Below are 20,848 nucleotides of genomic sequence, written 5' to 3'. Positions count from 1 at the left end.
AGTTTACAACTTAAACCAGGTGAGGTTTGGGGCTTAATTTTTGTTTGGTTTATTTTATTTTGATTCACCCTAGACTGAAAGTTACATGCTCTTTTATGTGTATATTTTTATCAAGACACAGTCTTCCTTTTTGCTCTTTGGAAAATCTGTTCCAAATGGAATAGTGTCTACAATTTTTTTGACTATCCAGTTTTAGAAAAACAAAACAAATGAAAAGCAAAACCACCAACAAAACCAAAACAAATTAAAATCTCCAGTTTGTAGTGAAGTTATCAGCTTTCCTCTTCAGCTGGAGGCTATGGTGAGGAAAAAGATGATGCAGCAATGAAAAGGGATTTGAAATTTTTGACTCTTGACTTTTTGGCTTCTTGCAAGAACTTATGAGTCATTCACAAACAAGCTGACATAACAAATGTACTCAAGTCAAAAGTGACTTCTTAGTCTTCAAGTGACGAAGGCAGCTGCTCTGACCTGCTTTTTTCAACACAAGACAACGATATCAGAATGTTTTGTTAGAAAAAGACTACTGCAGTATAAAGAGTTTAAAATAGATGCCTTTTAAACTAAGTTTTTATTCTGGCCAGTGGAAGCAAGGCATGGAGCAGGGAGGTCATTCTGCCCCTGTACACTGCACTGGTTAGGCCGCACCTCGAGTACTGTGTCCAGTTCTGGGCCCCTCAGTTTAGGAAGGATGTTGACTTGCTGGAATGAGTCCAGAGAAGGGCAACAAAGTTGGTGAGGGGCTTGGAACACAAGCCCTATGAGGAAAGACTGAGGGAGCTGGGATTGCTTAGCCTGGAGAAGAGGAGACTCAGGGGTGACTTTATCACTCTCTACAACTACCTGAAGGGAGGTTGTAGACAGGCGGATGATGGTCTCTTCTCCCAGGCAGCCAGTACCAGAACAAGAGGACACAGTCTCAGGCTGCACCAGGGGAGGTTCAGGTTGGATGTTAGGAAGAAATTCTACACAGAGAGAGTGATTGCCCATTGGAATGGGCTGCCCAAGGAGGTGGTGGAGTCACCATCATTGGAGGTGTTCAGGAGGAGACTTGATGGGGTGCTTGGTGCCATGGGTTAGTTGTTTAGGTGGGTTGGATTGGTTGATGGGTTGGATGCGATGATCTTGAAGGTCTCTTCCAACCTGGTTTGGTTTATACTAAATAAAGGTTTGTTCTATTTAGTATGCTTTGTTTTTCCAGATCATGATGAGGGTATTGCTGATATGAATATCTTAATTACATAAAGCAGCATAAAATATCCTTTCATTTCCATTACGGATATTGTACTGCTGTAGATTACACAGCCTTGAGAAAACTTCTCCCCCTCACATGTGATAGAAATTGTTTGTCCTTTTTGCCCATGTCCAAGGATGACTTCTACACCATGCATTTTAAAAAAAACTAAGTAAGGTCAGAGAACTGGAGGTGGTCAGGAGGAGACTTGATAGGGTGCTTGGTTGCATGGTTTAGTTGATGGGTTGGACACAATGATCTTGAAGGTCTCTTCCATTCTCTTCCATTCTCCTGCTTGGTCACTGACAGAAGATCTGATAAAAAGTTAAACCTTGCTGTAAGACTACATTACTTACACTCAAACTGTGCCTCTGTTCGTTCACCCTTCCATGGATAAATATGAGAAAGAAAAATTAGAAAACTGAATCAGTACATGTTGTAAATTGATTTTGTTGAGCTGCAAAGCGGTTTTTTGACTTTCAGAACCTTAAACAGCTTAGGCCTTATTTTTCACCACCCTTGTAATGATGCTGTTGCATCTAACATTTGGCAGTTGGTTTTTTTCTTTTTTAATCTTGACTGGATTGATTACTTCTAATCTTTCTTAAAAGAAATACCTTTGGCTTGGCCCTGTGATCAAATGATCATCCAGAGCTTGGCTGTCCTCATGATAGAGCTGTGTTTTCATTTGGCTATAGGTTCATAAGATATATTTTGAAATACTTAGAATAGCAAACATAAAATGCCTAATAGCTCACTACTTTCTTTAGTGTCAGACTTGCTGCTTGTAGGTCTGTGACTACTGAGATTTTATGGCTGTAGTTGTCATGCTGTGTTTGCACGAAGCTAATACTCTGCAGCTTGTTAGCTGAGAGTCTTAGCTATGGTAGAGAAACAGGCTGGGAGATCTTGTACCATCTTCATCTGGCTTTTACTGTAAACTGGTATTGCCAGCTGAGTGGTAGGGGTATTTGCTAGACTATTTTAATATTATATATGTTATCTTCTAGTCCAGATGTTGCTTGCAGAAGCAGTAGGTTGAAATATTTTTATGATGTCGTCCCTTTCACATAACAAATGTACTTTTTTCCAGAGCTGCTCTTTCTCTGCAGCTAACAGAGCATCAGTACCATGACTAAGTGTGAGGAGAGGTTCAAGCAAAGGAGAGACATTGTAAGAAGGAGGCAGGGAGTGAATCTGGACAGCTTTTTGCTTGAACAAGTTGGGAGCAACTGTAAGGGTGGTTTATTGGAGTCAAGTTCTTAAAGCAATTGCAGTAGCAAACTGTACTGAGAATGGAAAAGTACTGACAGAGATTCATCCAGAGATTCTTGCTGTCTTTTCCCAGACTGATAGGTTTTACTTGTTTGTTTTTGAAATAGTTTTGCTCATGTGAGTCAAAACTGAGGTTAAAGTAAAACACAAGCTGTTACCTAGTCCTTATGATTTCCACTTACTGCTGTCTAGGTCTCTTCCTTAGCAGCCACATTCTGTCTTCGCCCTTTGTTTGGAAGGTCAAAGTCCAGGCATTTTATTAAGTATCAACACTGTTTGAATTTAAACAGAACAGAAAACCAAAACCAACCCAATACCCCACAAACAATCAAGAGCAAGTCCTGTAAGAGACTTGTACCATTTGCAGAGAGGTTTGGATGCAGCTGTTGTAATGCACCTAGAAATATTTCCCAAGCAGACTAAAACTTCCAAGCTTCTGCCTTTCTGACTGGAGTCACCAGCTGTTGTTCAGCTGGGAGCTGGCAGAGCATTCTGGCACTGATATGTTGATGAAAGTGGAAGAATGACTTTGCTGTGTTGTAAATATCATTGTCTATTTACTTGTCCTTGAAAATTCTGTAAGTACCTTGTTATTGTGTAATGAGCTATGAATTATTGCAGTGGGGTTATTTGTAATATTAAAGGAGTCTTGGTACAGTTTAAAAGTCCCTGTTATGCCACCTTACAGGTGAAGTCTGGAAACAAAGTTCATAGCTTTGGAAAGAGGGAGCAAGCTATCAGGAGGAATCCCAATGTCCCTGTTATAGTAAGAGGCTGGCTGCACAAACAGGTATGCATGTAATCATGTTTCTGGTCATATTCTTCAGTACAATTATCAAGTAAAACTAAGTGCCTTCCAAGTAACTGAAAAATGAGAAGCCTAAATGTTGCTGATTCAGGAGTGTTGGGTATTCCCACAAGCTTCCACAATGAGGGGCTTGTGCTGAGCATGTGTGAAAACTAAGTTTTACATAGAGGATTGATTTAGAAGTGGAAACTATGGTAAGTAGACATCACCATTAGGGTTGAATGTTGAGGCTCTAACTTTGTTGTCTGGATCTGGTTATTTTCCCTGTCTTACCCTGCTGTCTTGCTGCCATGCTGATCTCAGTCTCCCCCAGAATATGCTACAAGCCAGAGATTACCTGTGAAGGCCTTACTCCATCTGCTTGCTTATGCCCTTATACCCTGATCAAAGGCTTAATTCCAGCCCATATGCCTTTTGGTCCCCAGAAGCAGAAGGGAGAAAATGAAGAGAGACAGGGACCTGTTCACCACAGGTTGCTGTCACTAAGATCAGTGTCTAAGCAAAGGATGCATGATCGGATTTCATCCAAGAAATAGAATTTTAAATCTACTGCATCTTGAACTCTTAAGCTGACAGAAGCACATCATTGAATGGAAAAGGTAAATAAAGCCATTTGTTGTAGGAGAATACTTCTCTGCTGCTAATTTGGCAGTCAGTGTCTATCAGGTTGTCACCTGAGATCCAGCAGCTAGGTTTAGGGATGAGTAGGGAAAGGTTGAAATCTAAGGCTTGTGATTATAATACAGGAAAGTGGCTGACAGCTATCCACTTCCTCATGCATAAAGGGCTGTATCCTGCTATCAACTCTGACATCCACTACCCAAGTCCATTAGCTTTCAGGACAGAAACAGAGCTTAGTATGTGTTGACAGCATTGTAGCATGAAAAAGGAAAAGGAAGAAAGTCCTTGAATACTTAATGTGACTGCAGAAAGAAGAAAGGAAATAGTTCCTATGACACTCCTCTGGCTATTTCCTTCTGTCCCTTCACCTCTGCTTGCAAGCACTTAAAGCCTGATGATGTTTTTTGTGCTGCTGGTCTCATCAAAGTCTACCTCAACCAAATAAGCTGTACTTGCTTCAGTTACATCCTGGCAATTTTACAAGCTTCTGAAATTAATTCAATGTAAATATTACTCACTTTGACAAGGCGATATATATAGATGTATAGAGAGAGATTGCCAGAGGCATATTATACTTCATTAAAATTTGCATATTATGGACCTCATTTTATTTCCTGAAGAGTATTTGATTAAATTACCTTTTAGGCATGGATAGCATATGGGAGAGTGACTGTAGAATTATAGGGGATCATTGTCTGAAATGTGAGGTCATACTTCATAGCTTCAGAGTGATTTTCATCTTGATCTACAGACAATCCATGTTGGAGTTTGTGCCATACTTGATTCTTTGTTGCAGATAAATCTCCCTAGACAAAATGTGTATTGGTTGTGTAGAAGGTTAATCTCAATGCTGTTTGGGATGCAGGTTGGGATGCAGGTTTAATTACTTAATGAAAATTAGCAGTTGGAATATTCTACCCTGATTGTTTTATAGCTGGGATGTTTTGCCTCTTACCTCTTTTAGTCCATAATATTTTGCTAAAATAATAAACCACTTGTATTTTTTCCAGTTGCTGCTACATTTAGGTTAAGCTATTCCTGGGCACAGCAATTGTGTGATAAGCTGTTGGTTTTCCATAAATGAAAAGTGTTTCACATTTCTTGTATTTCAGGATAGCTCTGGAATGCGATTATGGAAAAGACGATGGTTTGTGCTTGCTGATTATTGTTTGTTTTACTACAAAGGTGAGAAGGCACTAGCTGGATTGAGTTAGTCTGTAACCTGTTCCAATCACACTGCAGGCATAAACTAATAAAACTCTTCAGATATAGTTAAGTATTATGTGGAGATGCAGTGTGAAGCATTTACTTACTCATGTGTCTTTAACGTGTAGCAAATATCAGGCCAGAAGTGGGAAACAAGGGAGTACTGTACAGTCTTTTGTCATTTAGCTTTAATGTATGCCAAGGTTTATGTTGCAAAACATTTGGCAGCAATACCATGTCTGGTCTGTGTTGTGTTACCTACTTGCTGCGCTATGTCCACATCAGGGCAGTGATTCAGCTTTGATCTAAGGGACAATGTAAGAGTGAAAAGGTCTGAATCCAGTATTTCTACCAAAAAAGGTTAGAGGCTGAACTAGGAATAATGGTATTACATAAGGTTATTTTGAAGTCTTGAATATTGTGTAGCATGTTACAGTTTTAGGAAAGCATTAGAGAATGTGAAAGTCAAATTCATATGTCAAAGCGCTGCATTTCTGCTGCTGATACAGCAGTAATAGAGGTTTCTTAATTATAGCAGTTAGCCTAGATGTAGAATGCTACATGGAAGGTCCATCATGTTATGCAGCCTGTCAGAATTCATTTGTCACAATAAGCTTTATTCTTCAAGTGTATTCTTTCTGAACCAAAAAATTAAAATGAACTCACCCCCACAAAAGCTAAAACAAACAAACAAACAATTTTTTTTGTGTCAGTCTTATTTCTTTAACACATGTTTCTCCATATATTATTGGTGTTGAGTCATAAGAAAATTGAGATCAGAAGAGACTTCAGGAAGTATCTAGTCCAATCAACTTGTGAAAGCAGGTTCATGAAAGAATGTCTTAATCTAGTAAGGCATTGAAAACCTCCACGAATGGGCATGGGACAATTTCCCTGGCTGTCTTTCACTGCTGCTCTGTCCTCATGAGGAAAATTGTTTTCCTTATATCCAGTTTCAACCACTCTGCTTTCTACCTAATGGCTGTTTTCTGTGTGTCCATAATGCAGAATGTAATGTTGCCCCACTGAAAAGTACAGTGCATTAGGTTTGTGTTTGCTTTTGTTTTTGTTTTTATTCCACAGACAGCAGAGAGGAATCCGTTCTGGGCAGCATACCATTGCCTAGTTATGTAATCTCTCCAGTTGGCTCTGAAGATCGCATAAATCGCAAATTCTCTTTTAAGGTACAGTTACAAACTTATTAGCTAATTGGATTTTACAATGGTTGCTTCCATTAGAAAAGCTGCTGTTGTAAAGAGAACCTTTCTGTTTAAATCCATTCTGTGCTGAAATTATGATGAATGTCTGCTCGGCTCAGACTTCCTCTTGCATTTTGATTTTTGGGGTGTTTTAAAATGGTAAACTGCCTTTTGTTGCTGTCAGCTCTGTTTTCAAGTGGATAATGGTTTGAAATCTATTAAACAAATATTAGCTTGGGAAATGTGTTTGAAAAAAAACCCAGTGCACTTTATGGAAATGTTTATTGTACTTTCTCAAATGCATTGAGTGTGAGGTAGCAGGACAAGCCACAAAGGAACCTTTGTTGAAGAAAAACATTCCATTCCAATATTTAATCAGTGTAATTCATAAAGCTCTTCCAGAGCGTATCCCTAGGAAGAAGCACATACTGAAAGAGGAAGACTCAATGTACTTCTAGGCTTCTGTTTCTCTTGAATCACTGTTAATGCAAACTGGGGAAGGAGATAAAGTAGTCATAGTATCTAGTTGCTTTAGACTTAAAAAGAAAAAAAACCAAACAGCCTGGTTTATATTTTATTGAAAGAGTGTTTATGAATGTTAATTGAATGTCTGTTATGATTGTTGACCAGTGATACAGTGAGGAAAAACCCCTCTCTGTGTGTTTCCAAGCAGTATGTTCTGTAGTTAAGCTTTCAAGTCACCGCTGCCAACTTGTGCATCTCATTTCTTGTGGAGCAGAATCCACGGTGTGACCATTGTTAAACTTTTTCAGAAACAAATGCAGACTCCCCTGTTCCTTTTAGGCTGAACTCTACAGGTCTTTATTCTGAGTCTTTTTCTGAAAATCAGCATGAGTCAGTAACCTGAGACTTAAGAGCTGATAGAGAAATGGGGAATTGATAGCGAAAGAAACTTTATGCTTGAAATCTTTATTAAAAAAATCAACAATGTAGATTTCATGTATTAGTTTGTTGGGCTAAACTTAACTCTGCTTTAGGTGTTCATGAGCAACTGCAGACTTGATACTGCAGTTTAATTTTGTTTAGAACCAACTCCTAGGGCAGCAGGAGGATTCTGTAAGATTCCTGTTGCATGGACCCCATCCAGCAGCGATGTGCAGTGGTCCCAGAGTCAGCTGTGGCACACAGTGGCAGGAGCATGGCCATACTGGTGTTCCATCACTCACCAGCCATTACCTTATCTAATCTCTTCAGTACACTTCAATATCCAGAGCGTAGACGGACATTCTGTCTCACAACATCATGCAGCCAGAAATAGAAAACACAAGTAGATTAAGCCCAAAATAAAGATAAGACTTTTTTGCATGTAAGTCCTGAATGAGTGGGAGAATGTGTGTGTCACCTTTTATGTTTGACCTGTCATTTATTCAGATTATTGGAAATCCTCTATTACAACAGAGGCATTGTCTCCCCTTTTAAAGGGGCTGTTTTAAGTAACAATGAATGTTTGAAGCTGGAGAAGCAGTCAGACTATGAAAAATTTCAACCTTTTGTTTTGTAAAACTAATGGAAGGAAATTTACTTATGGAAAAAGCATCCATGTGTTTTCTGTGATTCATTTAGAAGATCTGTAAAAGACGTACTTACAAGGATATATAGTAAACACTGCTAACAGTTAAAATGCACACCACAGGAGTTCTCAGAATTCATTCCCTTTCATCATCTCCTGAGGCCCAGATTTAAGCTTTTGTGTCTCTTTGGGTGTTTAACAGTTGCAGGCCTGCAAAACTGTGTACAGGCTTTCAAATGCAATCAAAACCTTACTTTGAAGTGTAGCAGTCTGTATGTGAAATTGTTTTCTTCAGAAACACTGCTTTTAAGTATCTATCTTGACAAATTTTTCACCTTGTTTACTTGTCCCAAGCAAAGTGCACTAAGCTGTAAGCTACTGTCAGTAAGCTGTGTGACAGCGTTTTAGAACTCTGGATCCTTGCTGCGTATCTAGTTCAGTAGCTAAGATCTCAGATATAGTAATTAGTGGTAGGAAGTAGAAACACAGAAACAGAAATCATTTAGGTAGGAAAAGACCTTGGAATCAAGATCAGTTCCCAACATATCTAACTACTGGGTCTAGTGCTGAACCATGAAGTAGTGCTGCAGATGCAAAGTACTCCTTTCCATTTTAATACTACTTCAGAGCTATATCTTTTCAGTGTGAGGGCATTTAGAGCCCAGGAAGCCAAATGATTAAATCCAGGAGATGCTTTTTTAAACATCTTTTCATTGTTGAGACTCTTAAGACATGAAAATAACTGTTCATTGCTCAGAGCAGGACAAAATTCTGGTCTGTTTCTTTGATTACACTAGTTTTCCTGAGCGATTTTGACATATTTTTTTTCCTTTATATTTTGTGTGTCATTGTTGCTTCCTTAGGTTTTCCTATTGGTTATTAAACTTCTCTTGGTCTGAGGAGTCAGGTGAGGAAATTTGGAAGAGTTCTAGCTTCTAGAAGTCCTGGAAAAGCTCAGTGTTATTTGAGGGTGAAAGATGAGTTAGACTGAAGTGAACTGCTGTTGTCTTTATAGTATTATTCCTATTTTTGGTCATAAATGGTTCATATATATATAAAATTGAAGGAGAAGGGAGAATTTCCTATGTTCCTACATAATTACTGAGAGGAATAAATGTGAAAACTGTTTCACTCATTCCTTTGTCCTGTGAACTGTGTCTGCTTTTCTCTTAGGAATTTTGACTTATTGGAGGTGAACATAACAGCTCTAGGCATCAGTTACATTTATTATAGTCTTTTGTATTTTCTTTGGAAATGTGAATCTTTTCATGATTTTAACTTGTTTAACTTTTTGTCCTTGTCCTGTTGGTATGCTCTTGGGGTTTACTGCCCATTTCTCCTTCTGTGCATTATGGGAGAGAGACTGCTTTTCTTCTCAATCTATCCACATTAAGGCATCTGAATGCATGAATAGGTACCAATATCATTTTTTCCCTGTTGTGTGTGCGGTCTACATGTGCATGTGTGCTGTGTTATAGGCTTTTTAGTATGCTGTAGCCATCCTAATAGCTACTGCTTAAAAAAAACCAAAAAACAGAAAACCCCCAACCTGCTAGCTTCTGTGTGTGCTACCAGTGACAGCTCCAGAATATTGGCACAAAGTGGCTTTCTTGCATAGAAAACATGCTACTAATAAGTAACTGAAATATACTTGAATTTTTCAGTAACCAGTTTGATATATTACAAACTTCAGACCATTGTGTTTGTGGGTAGTAGCACACCATCTCCATTATCCCCTGTGAAGCTGTGAATGTTTATGGCTGTGATAGCTTCAGTCTCTCAAGGGAGAGTAGTGTGACATACTTTGCATTTTTATACCTTTTTCCACCCACAGCCTCTAAGGCAGTGCTTTCAGCTGGGCTCATCATGCACCACTGAAAGGGAACCTGAAAGGCAAATGAGTTCTGTTGATCAGGATGTACAAATCAATTAAGACAGACAGCTGTTTTTATTGATGTGGTACACATCTAGACTGTGGTACACAGTCTATGCAGTCAGTTATTCAAGGTTCTGGGGTTTTTTGTCAGCAAGTATATAACCCATAAGTGAGTTTTACTGTGGTATTTGCAGTGGGGCATATGCAATCAACTTTTCTACAGGAGTCATTTCACTTGTGAATTCTTGCATCATCTTTCATGGACTCAATGTGGTCAGTGAAAGAACCTCGTAGTCATAAGGTCTAGTGTTAAAATCACTGTTTTCCTTCACATCTGGAGCTGCCAGTTTTTGGTTTTTCTTCAACTGGATGCTAATCATAAATTGCAATGGATTAGATGCTTCTGAATTTGATTTGTTTTGACTGTTTATAATGGTTCTAAAATGGCAACTCCTACTCCCACCCCATCCATCCTGTACCCTGCCCTGTCCTAAATGGAATAGCAACAAAGCAAACCAAATCCCAAAGAACTTAGCCAGGCAAACATGAAAACAATGCTTTGATTCCTAAATACCCAGTTGATCAGCCCCACTCTTTCAGGCATGGAAGTCCTGTTCTCCTGTGTCAAGGTAGGCAGCTAATAGTGTCAAGGGAGAAACCACCTCATAGGCCCTTACCAGCCAGCACTATTGGGAAGCAGAAACTGTTTCAAGCAGGAGAGATTCTTGGAGCCCTGTATATTCCCCCTTTCCTCCTCCTCCTCCTTCTAGCTAGCTGTTTGGCTGTAGTCTCAGCCTTTCTGCTGTAGGTGGGATGGTCAGTCCCTGGACTGACCTGTGTGAGGGCTAGATTCAAACAGTGCTCCAAACCACCTGAGGCCTCTTTGCTTGGGGTGCACAAGTGCCCCAAGTGGAAGTGCCATGTTTCACTTGCCTATGAGAGCAGGCTGCAATAGAAAAGTGAATTTCCCACAAGATTTACATCACTGCAATAGCAAGCAGATATTTAGCTCTTCAGAGTTTTTGATACAAGTCTCTAAGATGATGGTAATTTGGGAAATTAAGGGTAAACAGCTGAAATGACAACATTTAGGGCAGGCTGTACCCTGGTTAAATAGCCTGGGTTTTGTCAAAACTACTGCAGTGTTTGTGAAGCTATCTGTGGTTGCAGAGTGGGTTTTTTCCAATATGGAACAGTGAGGGGGAAAGGATTTAAACAAAATAATCAAAAAACCAGTCATTTAGGGAAGATATGTGAAGTATAATTAACCTTTAAAAGCAGATGTAGCCAAATTAAAAAGTTGAGGGTTTGGGTTTTTTTTACTTCTTAAACCCCCCCTATCTCAGCAGCATTTCATGCTTTTAGCTTTTGTGCATGACACCAGATTTAGTCTTACAAAAAGCAGTTTAAATTACTGCTTTTGTTTTTAATACCATTGAAAGAGCTTTCAAGCTCAGTATATTGTTCAGTTTTGGGGAAAGTAAGGAAATAAATCCTCCCTACTAATCTGAAGCACATCTGTAAAGTATTTGAGGAAATACTGTCAAGTGTTCCAGAGCTAATATAATTTAGTAATACCTATACCATTGCTTATACAAATGTGGATGAGATTTGATTAAATTCAATTAGCCTGGAGTTAGAAAGACATTGCATATTGAGTACTGAATATATTTATAGAGGAATTTCTAAATACCCCTGGTTTACAGTGGAGTTTCATGGAGTATTTTGGTATGCAGAGGTGCTTGTCAGTATTCTATGTGTGGTGATAATTCCATCAGTATTACTAACTTGGCAGTAAGTCTTGTGATTTTTGCAGCTAATGCAGAGGTTCAAGTGCACGCTGTAACCAAAAGACCTTAACATGCATTTTAATCAGTTCTTAAATAAGCAGTTTAATTGCTTGAATTGAAAAGGTTTTGTCTGTGTTTTGTTTGAATAAATTGCTTTATTAAATGAGCTGGGAAAATTGGCTTACTTATGCATGTCTCAGTGACAATATCTTTAATTTGCTTTTTTTATGGTAGTTACGGCAAATGAAATGTATCAGTTAAGAGAAATGAAAAGCTGACATTTCCTGCTATGAAAAACAGAAGAGCTCCACTTTTAGCTTAATAGTGTGAGGAAGAGGTAGAGGATTTTCAATAAAAATAACAAAGTGCCATTTGAGTTTGGTGCCACCCTTGTGGCAGGGTAATGATTTTACCCCAAAATTCAAGAAACAGTCAGAGAAACCAGGGAAGTTTTTTTATAAACATTTCAGGAAAGGGATTTTTAAGATATTGGGGGGGTGAAAAAATGGAAGGGCTGTCTAACTTGTCTTTCTTTTTTCTTACAGGCTGTTCATACAGGTATGCGGGCATATATTTATAATAAGAATTCTGTTATTGGCTCTCAGGCAGAGCATTCAGGGATGCGGACGTACTACTTCAGTGCAGATACCCAGGAGGATATGAATGCCTGGATCCGGGCTATGAATCAAGCTGCTCTTATGCAAACACGTTCCTCACTGAAGAGGCAAGTTCCATACAGAAACCAGTTTCTGTAAAGCTTTAAGTATATACATATATATACATATATATATATATATATATATATATATATATATGTTATACATATATATATATGTTCGTGTGTGTGTGTGTATACACACACACATAAAAAAATCAGATTGATGATGATTTCAAAGTGCTGTTTGTAAATGTGTGCATGAAACTCATTCCTGTTTTAAAGCAATCATTCTTTCTAATTTACATTCTGTTGCAAATAGTTTAACTAACCTGTAGTTCAGTATTTGTGTCTACAGACAGATTGTGTGCCCACATTTAGTGAAACGGATGAATTTCTGTGTATATATATAATTTTTTAGGATACTTCAGTTACAGGTTTGCTGAGTAAATTCATGCACCTGCAACAGCTGACTGGCAGCCTTGAGGACAGATCAGTAAAAGGGTAAAGTCAAGAGTAATGAGCTGTTTCAAGTGAGTGTTTAGAACTAGGATAAAAGTGCTTTTAAGAGGGAAAAGAATGTTGAAGAAGGGTAAATCATAAGTGCATAAAGTTATGGATGTGAACAAGTTTGTGTAGGTATTAACTGCCTTTTTTTTTTTTAAATACTTTGGTGGCCTTTAGTACTTAAGAGGTTTTTACATGTTCCTCAGTGTAGAAAGAAAGCGCTTTTACAAAAAGTAAAAGTCCCATTGCTCTTCATTGCTGATAGAGGCAAATGTGTTCAGCTGTGCCTTCATGTGCTTCGAGTAATTCCCTTTTCTTAAAATTGATGTAGCCTTCTCAATGTGTTGACTTTGGAATAGAATTCTTTCCCAACAACTCCTCGTGAAAGAAGACTCTGTACTGTGAGGCAGCCCTGCTTTTAACCCTGGGGACTGCGAGGATTAAAATACCATGGTGCAGAGTACCATGCGCTATTTCTTGCTTTTGGCAAATCGAATGTAAGCAGATGAGCACCATCTCTTCCAAAACTTTGCATCCTGTATTTTTGTGTGTGTGTGTGTGTTAAGATATTCTGGATTTAATGTAAATTTAAAATAACATGTAACCTGTTACCTCTTACTTGTTTTCTTGATCTTCTTTATATGGATGGGAAATAATTGAAATGAAAAATGGGGAAGTCTGGCATGCTGGAAATATTGATCCGGTGTCCTTCCTAGTTGGCTATTCACTTTGAGAGACTAAGTAGACTGAAATGAAAACAATTGTTTCATGTCACTTACTCAGAATCCAGCATCCATAAAGCTCTAAAGAAGCTGCACTTAATTTCAGAGAAGATGAGGTGCTACTCCAAGATCAATGATACTCCACTGAATGATAAGACACTAAAAAAAAGTGTGGTTTTATCATTGGAAGGAGATGAAGAAAATTGCAAATGAAGCACATGATGTGTTGAAAGCACCATAAAACTTTTAGGATCCTAAGACATTGTGTATTTTAATAGCAAGATTTCTGGTATGGAATTTTTGAGGTGTATTTAGTCAATAAGGTAAGCAAGTGAACTAGTGTGCATTGCAGCATGTAGTAAGAGCAAGAGAGATTATTTTATTTTTTTCAGGAATAGCCCCCAGGTGAGGAGTTTCCTGGACAATGATAGTACTGACTCAGATGTAGATATTTTTCTGTTCTCCTGGCCAGAAATGACAAGTCCCTGAGGCATCTACAATGATGTGAAAGACTTTTTTGACTTTTGAAATGAGCAGCTGGCAGTTTGGTTTTGGCTTTCAGTGCTTCCCAGGATAGGAACACTTTCTTTTTATGCAGTTGCTTATATGTGGTACCACACAAGTTGGACACCTCTTTTATACAGTGTTGGTATTTTCAGTCACTTTTACAGATGCATGTAAATGATTCCTGTTTCCTTCACAGAACTGTAAAGGTAACTTTTGTCTGACTGGGTTAACAACTGAGTTTTGCTCAATGTGTCAAATTTATCACAGCTTAGAGAAGGTGCTTTTGCAGGTATCCTTTCAAAAATAGTAACAGGACCTCATCAACTTCTCGCAGTTAAGCAGTGGTCATTACTGACCTGTATTTTCTTTTCAGGGAAACTGAAAAAATGGATCAGCAAGCTGTTCCCCAAGTCAATCATGTGGATACCTGTAAAGAGTGTGTGAAGACAGAGATTACGGATACGAAAGAAAGTTATCCAAAATCAGCCGAAATGCTTGGATATGATAAGCGTGAAGAGATAAGAAGAGAAAAAGAGGAGGAGGGACGTTATATTCCCAGAAAAGGAACGTTGGAAACTAAGAAGGGAAAGGCTAAGCATGCCTTAACAGAAGCTGATTCATTATTTCCAGACTTAAATGCATCGAGGTCCCAAGTAGCTCAGCCTCAGCCAGCTGAGAAAAATGGAACGCTTCCTAGTTCATTAAGTGTGAGTGCTGGGCTAGTGGAGCAAAATGGTACCAGCTCATATAAAAGAGGGTTTGTTCCCAGAACAAATCCAGATAAACAGATTCAAAGAAAAAGTAACATGGCTCAAGTGGAGCACTGGGTAAAAGTCCAAAAAGGAGATACAAAAAGGTCAGTAATAGGCCCAACTTGAAATTGACTGGCATTTTCTTATATGTAAGGAAAATGTGTATTACTAATACATCCAGTTGATAGTAAAATTTACTTTCTCCTCCAGGCAGAATGGAATTTTTCAGGTATTTCTTATGTGGGAGAGCCAGTATGTGTCTGTCTAATCAAATTCCTTTAATCTTATTGCTGTATTGCAAACAGAACAAGTGAGATTAGAGTGCTGTTTCTTTTACTGCTTTTAATCACTGTGGATACTTTACACTTAAAATTTGCTACAACTGAAGAGGCAGCAGGTGAAGTGCAAGCCCTCACCTCTTATTTATAAACAGCTACACAATATAAATTAGACCTTATAATTTGTTTTCTACTTAAAGGTAATAATGATGATAGAGTCAATTCTGTACATCAGGTCATGCCAGTCACAATGTGCCTATCATCTATTGAAAGGTCTCCATATGTTTGGTAATGAAGAAATCCTAGGATGTTCCCATGGTCTCCAGAATTCTCTTTTTCCCTTCTTAGCCCCTGAAAATAACCTAAATTGTACCAAGAGGTGGAATGCACACAGGAATGCTTCTGTAATTTGAAAATCTCCTAACTGCTTTACTAAGTGTGCAGTCAGGTTAGGTCCCAGTTGAAATAATGAAGTGATGCATGTATGTGCCTGGTCAGAATGTCACCTTGTGTGAAGTGCTGGCAAACAGTTGGGCTGTATGCTGTGTGAGAGAATTTTTCAAATATGGGTAATCTCCTGAATTAGTTCCATATAAATTTGCTAAAATCTAATCATAAATAGGCCAAGAAGAGACATGAGCATGTGGTTTGTAGGAGGGAGAAAACATTTCTGGCACTTTTTTAATGCTTTTGAAGCTAACGTTTGTAATTTTGGATCCTGTAAGAAATTAAAGGTTTCCTAATTCTGTTCTTCCTAAATCTGCTCTTCTATTCTCTTATCCTTGGAATTACCATAAAAGAAGTTTTCATATTTCTTGGTTCTATTTCATGTTCTTCCAGACAGTGAGAGTCAATTTGCTTGCATCCGTTCTGCTTGGGTATCAGTCAGTGCTTTCTGAGAAAATATGATTTTAATTAAGTATTTAGTATGTTACTTCTTCCATGCACAGATGTTTGAGTCTCAAATAATATAGAAAAGTAGTGAAATAATTAGCAAGTGCTTAAGAAAATGTCTGTTGTTTTTAACATTAAAGATCTAGGCAATGACCAGGCTTTACTGATAGCTAAATAAGTGCTGTGTTCTTCCTATTTACTCTCTCCAGTACACCAACTCCAGGCATCATGTGTAGTGTTAAGGGAGCACTACAGCAGCTGTCAGCTTTTGTCCTAGAGGAAGCCTCAACTGGGGCTGTTAAAGTTTTCAGTGAAGCTTTGTGAGAGTTAACCGAAGATGTAGCCAAAATCTAACTTTATAGATACAGAGAGAGTAATTTTTTTCTTGCTGTAAGAACATTCTTTGTGTTCTATTTTAGCTCAGTTGATCTCGGTTCCTTTGTCTCTCCCTGGGAAATGCAGTTATGTTCTCTACATTCAGAATAAATTGCATGTTGCTTTCTTAAAGATTGGTGGATTGATTATTTATTTTTTTTAATGGCACCTTCTCTCAACCTCTCTGAGGTTGTTGAAGCACACTTACCTGATGGATAAAAGCGGCATGCTAGTTGTCAAATATCTTCTTGGTTTCAGGGTGTAGAAATGTAAGATAGGGATAAGAATTTGATTGACATTATATTTTGATTTTTGTAAATAGGACTGGACCACATATTTTCTTAAGCTCCATGCTTAGTTATTCCACCTGAACTGTTAAAAATAAAAGATTTAGAAGCCTTTATATTTTTTGGACACAGAATAAATACAGCTCGCTTTGTTTCCTGGCTCAGGTGTGTAAAGAGGCAATGTTTGCCAGCAAGTTGATTATGACAAGGAAGAACTCTTTCAGTTAGAGGTTTTCACAAGTACAGTAGTTTCTGTAATTATTTGTAGAGCTTGCACCTTTTGTATAGGTATTTAGGTTTTTTTAAATAGGTATTTTACTTCTTTTTATACAGCACTCAGAGCTCCTTGCTCTCACTTTGGAAATTCATCTCTCTTAGATAATGAACTGTTAACTGCACTAAGGTTACATCCAGTGCAGTCTTCTATCCCCACTCCTGTTCTCACAGAAGGGGAATACCTGTTTTGCTAAGAACCTTGCCAGCCTTTGAGAGAGACCTAAACAACTGGGATAAGGTTTGAAAGGAGGCTTTCAGGAGACTTTGGTTTTAAGTAATTAAAGTTCAGGACCATCAAACAGCAGCCTGTCCAGAAATTATTAGTCTTTGATCTAGTTCCAGTGCCTGGATAGACACAGTGAATGCATAATTGTAAAGATTCTTCTATTTCTAACAGTTTATTTACTCTTTAAAAAAATGCATATAAATCTGATGAATATAAGCTCAATATTTCCCAACTAAATGCAGTCATGTTGAGGAATTTCCTTCCTTGCAAATATAACATTAAACATTTCTTGTTAGGCAGAACTTTCTGCTTCTTTCTGATTTACTTAAGGAACATTACTTGTTTTTGTTAACTTCTCTGTGTTCCCATGAATGGACATAATGTTTCCAGTAACTGTATTTGTTTTCTTTTGAGCATTTGTCTTCTCTTTTTACAGTATCTGCTGTGCAGTTACTTCCCATTGCAGACCCTACATGATTTTTGTGGTCAGTAATCTTATAATATGACATCAGTCCATTTCTTTATTCTTTATACCTCATCATTCAAGAGAACAGTCTCAAGAACAGTTGCTTTTGCTTACTTTTACATTTGTTCCCTGAGAAAGCAATTACCCACAGTCCATTGTGGACCAATTTGAGTCATTCAGGACATTGTTCCTTCCCTATTACAGAAACTGGTATGTCATCTTGGTGCCTGTTTTTATATGGTTTTTATATGGTTATGAGGTAGAAGCCACCTGTTTAAAGTCTGTCATCTTAAAGTTGTCTCTCAACTTCACATACCAAGAAATTGCAAATTGCCTGTAAGTAGGCAGTTTCCTCTCTATGATGTTCCCTGTGCCACGTAACGCATGTGCAGAGTTCTCCTTCTAACAGGCTGAACTCTTGCATGAAGCCAGCACTTCCCACCTACTAAAACTATTGCTTTCATGCAAGCAGGTTTTAGTTCCTCTCAGACAAATTCATCCTTCCCTAGAAGAAAAGTGAAATGGTGGTTTTTTTGTTTGTTCTTTTTCCCCTCCCAAAACTGGTTTTGCTCTGAAATCTGCTAGCCCTGATGACTTCGATGACTACCAGAAATTCCTGCTGATCTGAATACCTTTTCATGTCCAGTTAGAAAATGACCTCACAAATAGTTTCCAGCATTCAGTAGTTTGTTCATGCCTTCAAGAGGGCTCCACTAGGTTTGAGTATAGGAATGATCAAGCTCTTTTTTCCACAGAGATATCATCAAAAGAATATGTCCTGGCTTCATGCCTCTCTCTGATGTCCTTTTGAAGCACTACCTGCTCCAAACATTCTCAGTTCTCTTTCCTACCTAGAGAAAAAACACTTCTACCAACTGCCTTGATTTTTGTGTGGAAAGAATAGGCAGTACTGTACACAACATACATAGTACACATGATGTAATGACCTAGGCAAATAAAACAGGTTACTTGACCACTAAATGCTGATCTTTGTTGCCTCTGTTCATACTAACTGCCTTCTTTAACCTTTATTGTGAAATTCAAGGCAGTATCATTTTTCTGTAGTATGAGACAGTGGTGCTTTCAGGAATCCGTAGTCCCTCATGCAGTGCAGGGTAGTTATTCTGTTTTCTGACACAAAGGATTACATATCTTCTCAATAGCATCCATATTTCAGGATGTCCCAAGTGTGCTGAATCCTGCAAGCAGAAATAGATGCAGGCAACTGAACAGCAGTTACTGGTGGCATTTCTTTTTCCCTGCTTCTGTTGTTCATGGATGCTGAACAAAGATGTTCTTTTCCCCTACTGCTCTTCCTTTTGTGTGGAATTCCTGTAGTTCATGCACCCTCAGATCTCCCTTTCATGCAGAGAGTGGAACCTACCAAGTGGAGAAATGAACATGCTTTGAGTTATTAATTTGTGAGGGTATTTTTGGTTTTATATATTTTTGGTATTGATGCTCTGTGACAAGTGTAGCAGAACGATTTTTCTGTTTGGAGATCCTGAATCAGTGGATGAAGGACTGCAAGTACAAAACCTCTAGGTGTTTAAGTGGAGAATCAGAAGTTAGAGGCTTCACAATGAGCACAAAGCTACAGAAAGATTTTGACTTCAAAGTAGGACAGTGATCTAACAACACTTCTTTCTGTCTGCTAAGAAATGTAATCATTACAGTTTGTGTGTTGTGGAAGCAATACTAATGCCAGAACGTAATGCCTCTTTATGTTTTAGTTACAGAAAGCCTTGTGTTCCTTGAAACAGTAGAACCAGTTGTATTAGGTCAGATGAAAGCAAATTGTGTAGACCTGGGACTTTGAGCAATATCTTACCTTTCTTTTTTTGTGCTTCACTCACATGAACAAAAATAATCATTTTGTGATGGGTGAGATGTCTTCTTGCACTTGAAGGTCATGTTTTTGCAATGAGTATGCATTTGGTGTTCATATGCTGTCACCACCTAGTGGAGAGCAGGCCTTGGGCGACAAGAAGTACCTGGATGTATGGATTTGCTCTGTAAACATAACAGTCTTCCTTTTTTTATGTTCCTGATGGTCTTTTCTTTTTGGTCTAAGTACATCGTACTGCTGTCCTTTGAGTTTGTTTCTAGTAGACCATCCTAGGTTAGACACTAACTTAAAAGCCTGTATTTATACTATTTACATCTCTGCCTGAATGCAGTGTAATGTGTTTGTGCAGGGTAGATTTAATGAATATTTGTTGTTATATCTGTAAATTCTCTTTGAATGAATTGCATATTGTGTCTTGGAGCTCCTGTGCTAATGTCAGTAGAAATTTTTTGTTATTTCATCAGGCACTCCTGATCATCAACATATGCTAATGTTTATTCCTTCTCCCCCCACCTTCTTTACAGCCTCACATCTGATCAGACTCTTACACGTCAGGGTCCCAATCCACCTTTTCCTGAAACCTATCACACTTTGCCAAAGAATACCAGGCAGCCTTCAGGGAGCTCACCACCACCAAACCGCAATATGCCGAGCGACTACAAATATGCACAAGATCGTGTTAGCCATTTGAAGATGTCCCAGGAGGAAAGGAAAGCAAATAAGGATGGAACTGTTTGGCAGCTATATGAGTGGCAGCAGCGACAGCAATTTAAACATGGCAGCCCCACTGCCCCGCTTTATGTAGGTTCTTCAGACTTTATTGATCGTGGTAAGTCAAAAAGTTCATTAGATGTTCCACGATCAATATCTGTTCCGCCCTCTCCTTCTGATATTCCTCCACCTGGACCTCCAAAAAGCTTTCTCCCAAGGAGACCACATACTCCTGCAGAAAGGCTTACAGTTAAACCACCTGATGAGAGACAAACGGTAGATGTTCCTTTTGCTGGCTCACCCAGGAAGATACAAAATCCTGCTGTAAAGGTTCGTATGCAGTATGACTGATGTCAAAGCATTCTAGGTGTAGTGTCATACACTGGAAATTAAATTCAGTCAGTTTTCATTGCATCTTTCTTTGCTTATGAAGGGTTGTGCAAGTTGTAAAAGTTACTGCAGTCTCTTAAAATTGTTACCTTTCTGATCACTTCAGACTCAATGAATTTTTGTCAGTTATGAAAGGCAAACCGGTGGCACGTCCCAATGTTTCAGACTATTTTTATGCAAAACTAGAAGACATAGATTTCTGTGTAGAAAATATATAAATTGTGGTGTTTTAATGTATGAATACATAGGGAAGAATGGCAAACTCATCAGGATGCTTTCTGTACATGTTTTGCTATTGTAGTTAGTCTTACAGCTGATTCAGTTTTTAGTTATAGGCTAAAACATCATATTTCTTCATGCATTTGGTAGTTTAAGGCCTTGCAGAGTTGTCATAATTGGGATAACCAAAATCA

The 20,848-nt window shown here is 38.3% G+C and overlaps 1 protein-coding gene across 12 annotated transcripts in view; it reads left to right on the top strand.

Moving 5' to 3' along the window:
- The window catches only part of PLEKHA7 (pleckstrin homology domain containing A7), a 136,679-nt gene that overhangs the window by 85,027 nt on the left and 30,804 nt on the right, over positions 1 to 20,848 (top strand). For 11 of the 12 annotated variants that reach the window (XM_068148085.1, XM_068148084.1, XM_068148083.1 and 8 more), the window contains 6 exons: positions 3,198 to 3,299; positions 5,051 to 5,123; positions 6,228 to 6,328; positions 12,086 to 12,264; positions 14,305 to 14,787; positions 19,859 to 20,375. In XM_068148085.1, the coding sequence (XP_068004186.1) occupies positions 3,198 to 3,299; positions 5,051 to 5,123; positions 6,228 to 6,328; positions 12,086 to 12,264; positions 14,305 to 14,787; positions 19,859 to 20,375 (1,455 nt within the window). The remainder of the gene's footprint in view (positions 1 to 3,197; positions 3,300 to 5,050; positions 5,124 to 6,227; positions 6,329 to 12,085; positions 12,265 to 14,304; positions 14,788 to 19,858; positions 20,376 to 20,848) is intronic. The other variant, XM_068148086.1, reaches the window with a different exon arrangement.

The sequence above is a fragment of the Melanerpes formicivorus genome, unplaced genomic scaffold (assembly GCF_026170545.1).
Source record: "Melanerpes formicivorus ecotype bairdi unplaced genomic scaffold, bMelFor1.0.p_v2 SCAF_16, whole genome shotgun sequence".
NCBI classification, from domain to species: Eukaryota; Metazoa; Chordata; class Aves; order Piciformes; family Picidae; genus Melanerpes; species Melanerpes formicivorus.
This window is presented reverse-complemented; position numbering and strand designations above follow the sequence as displayed.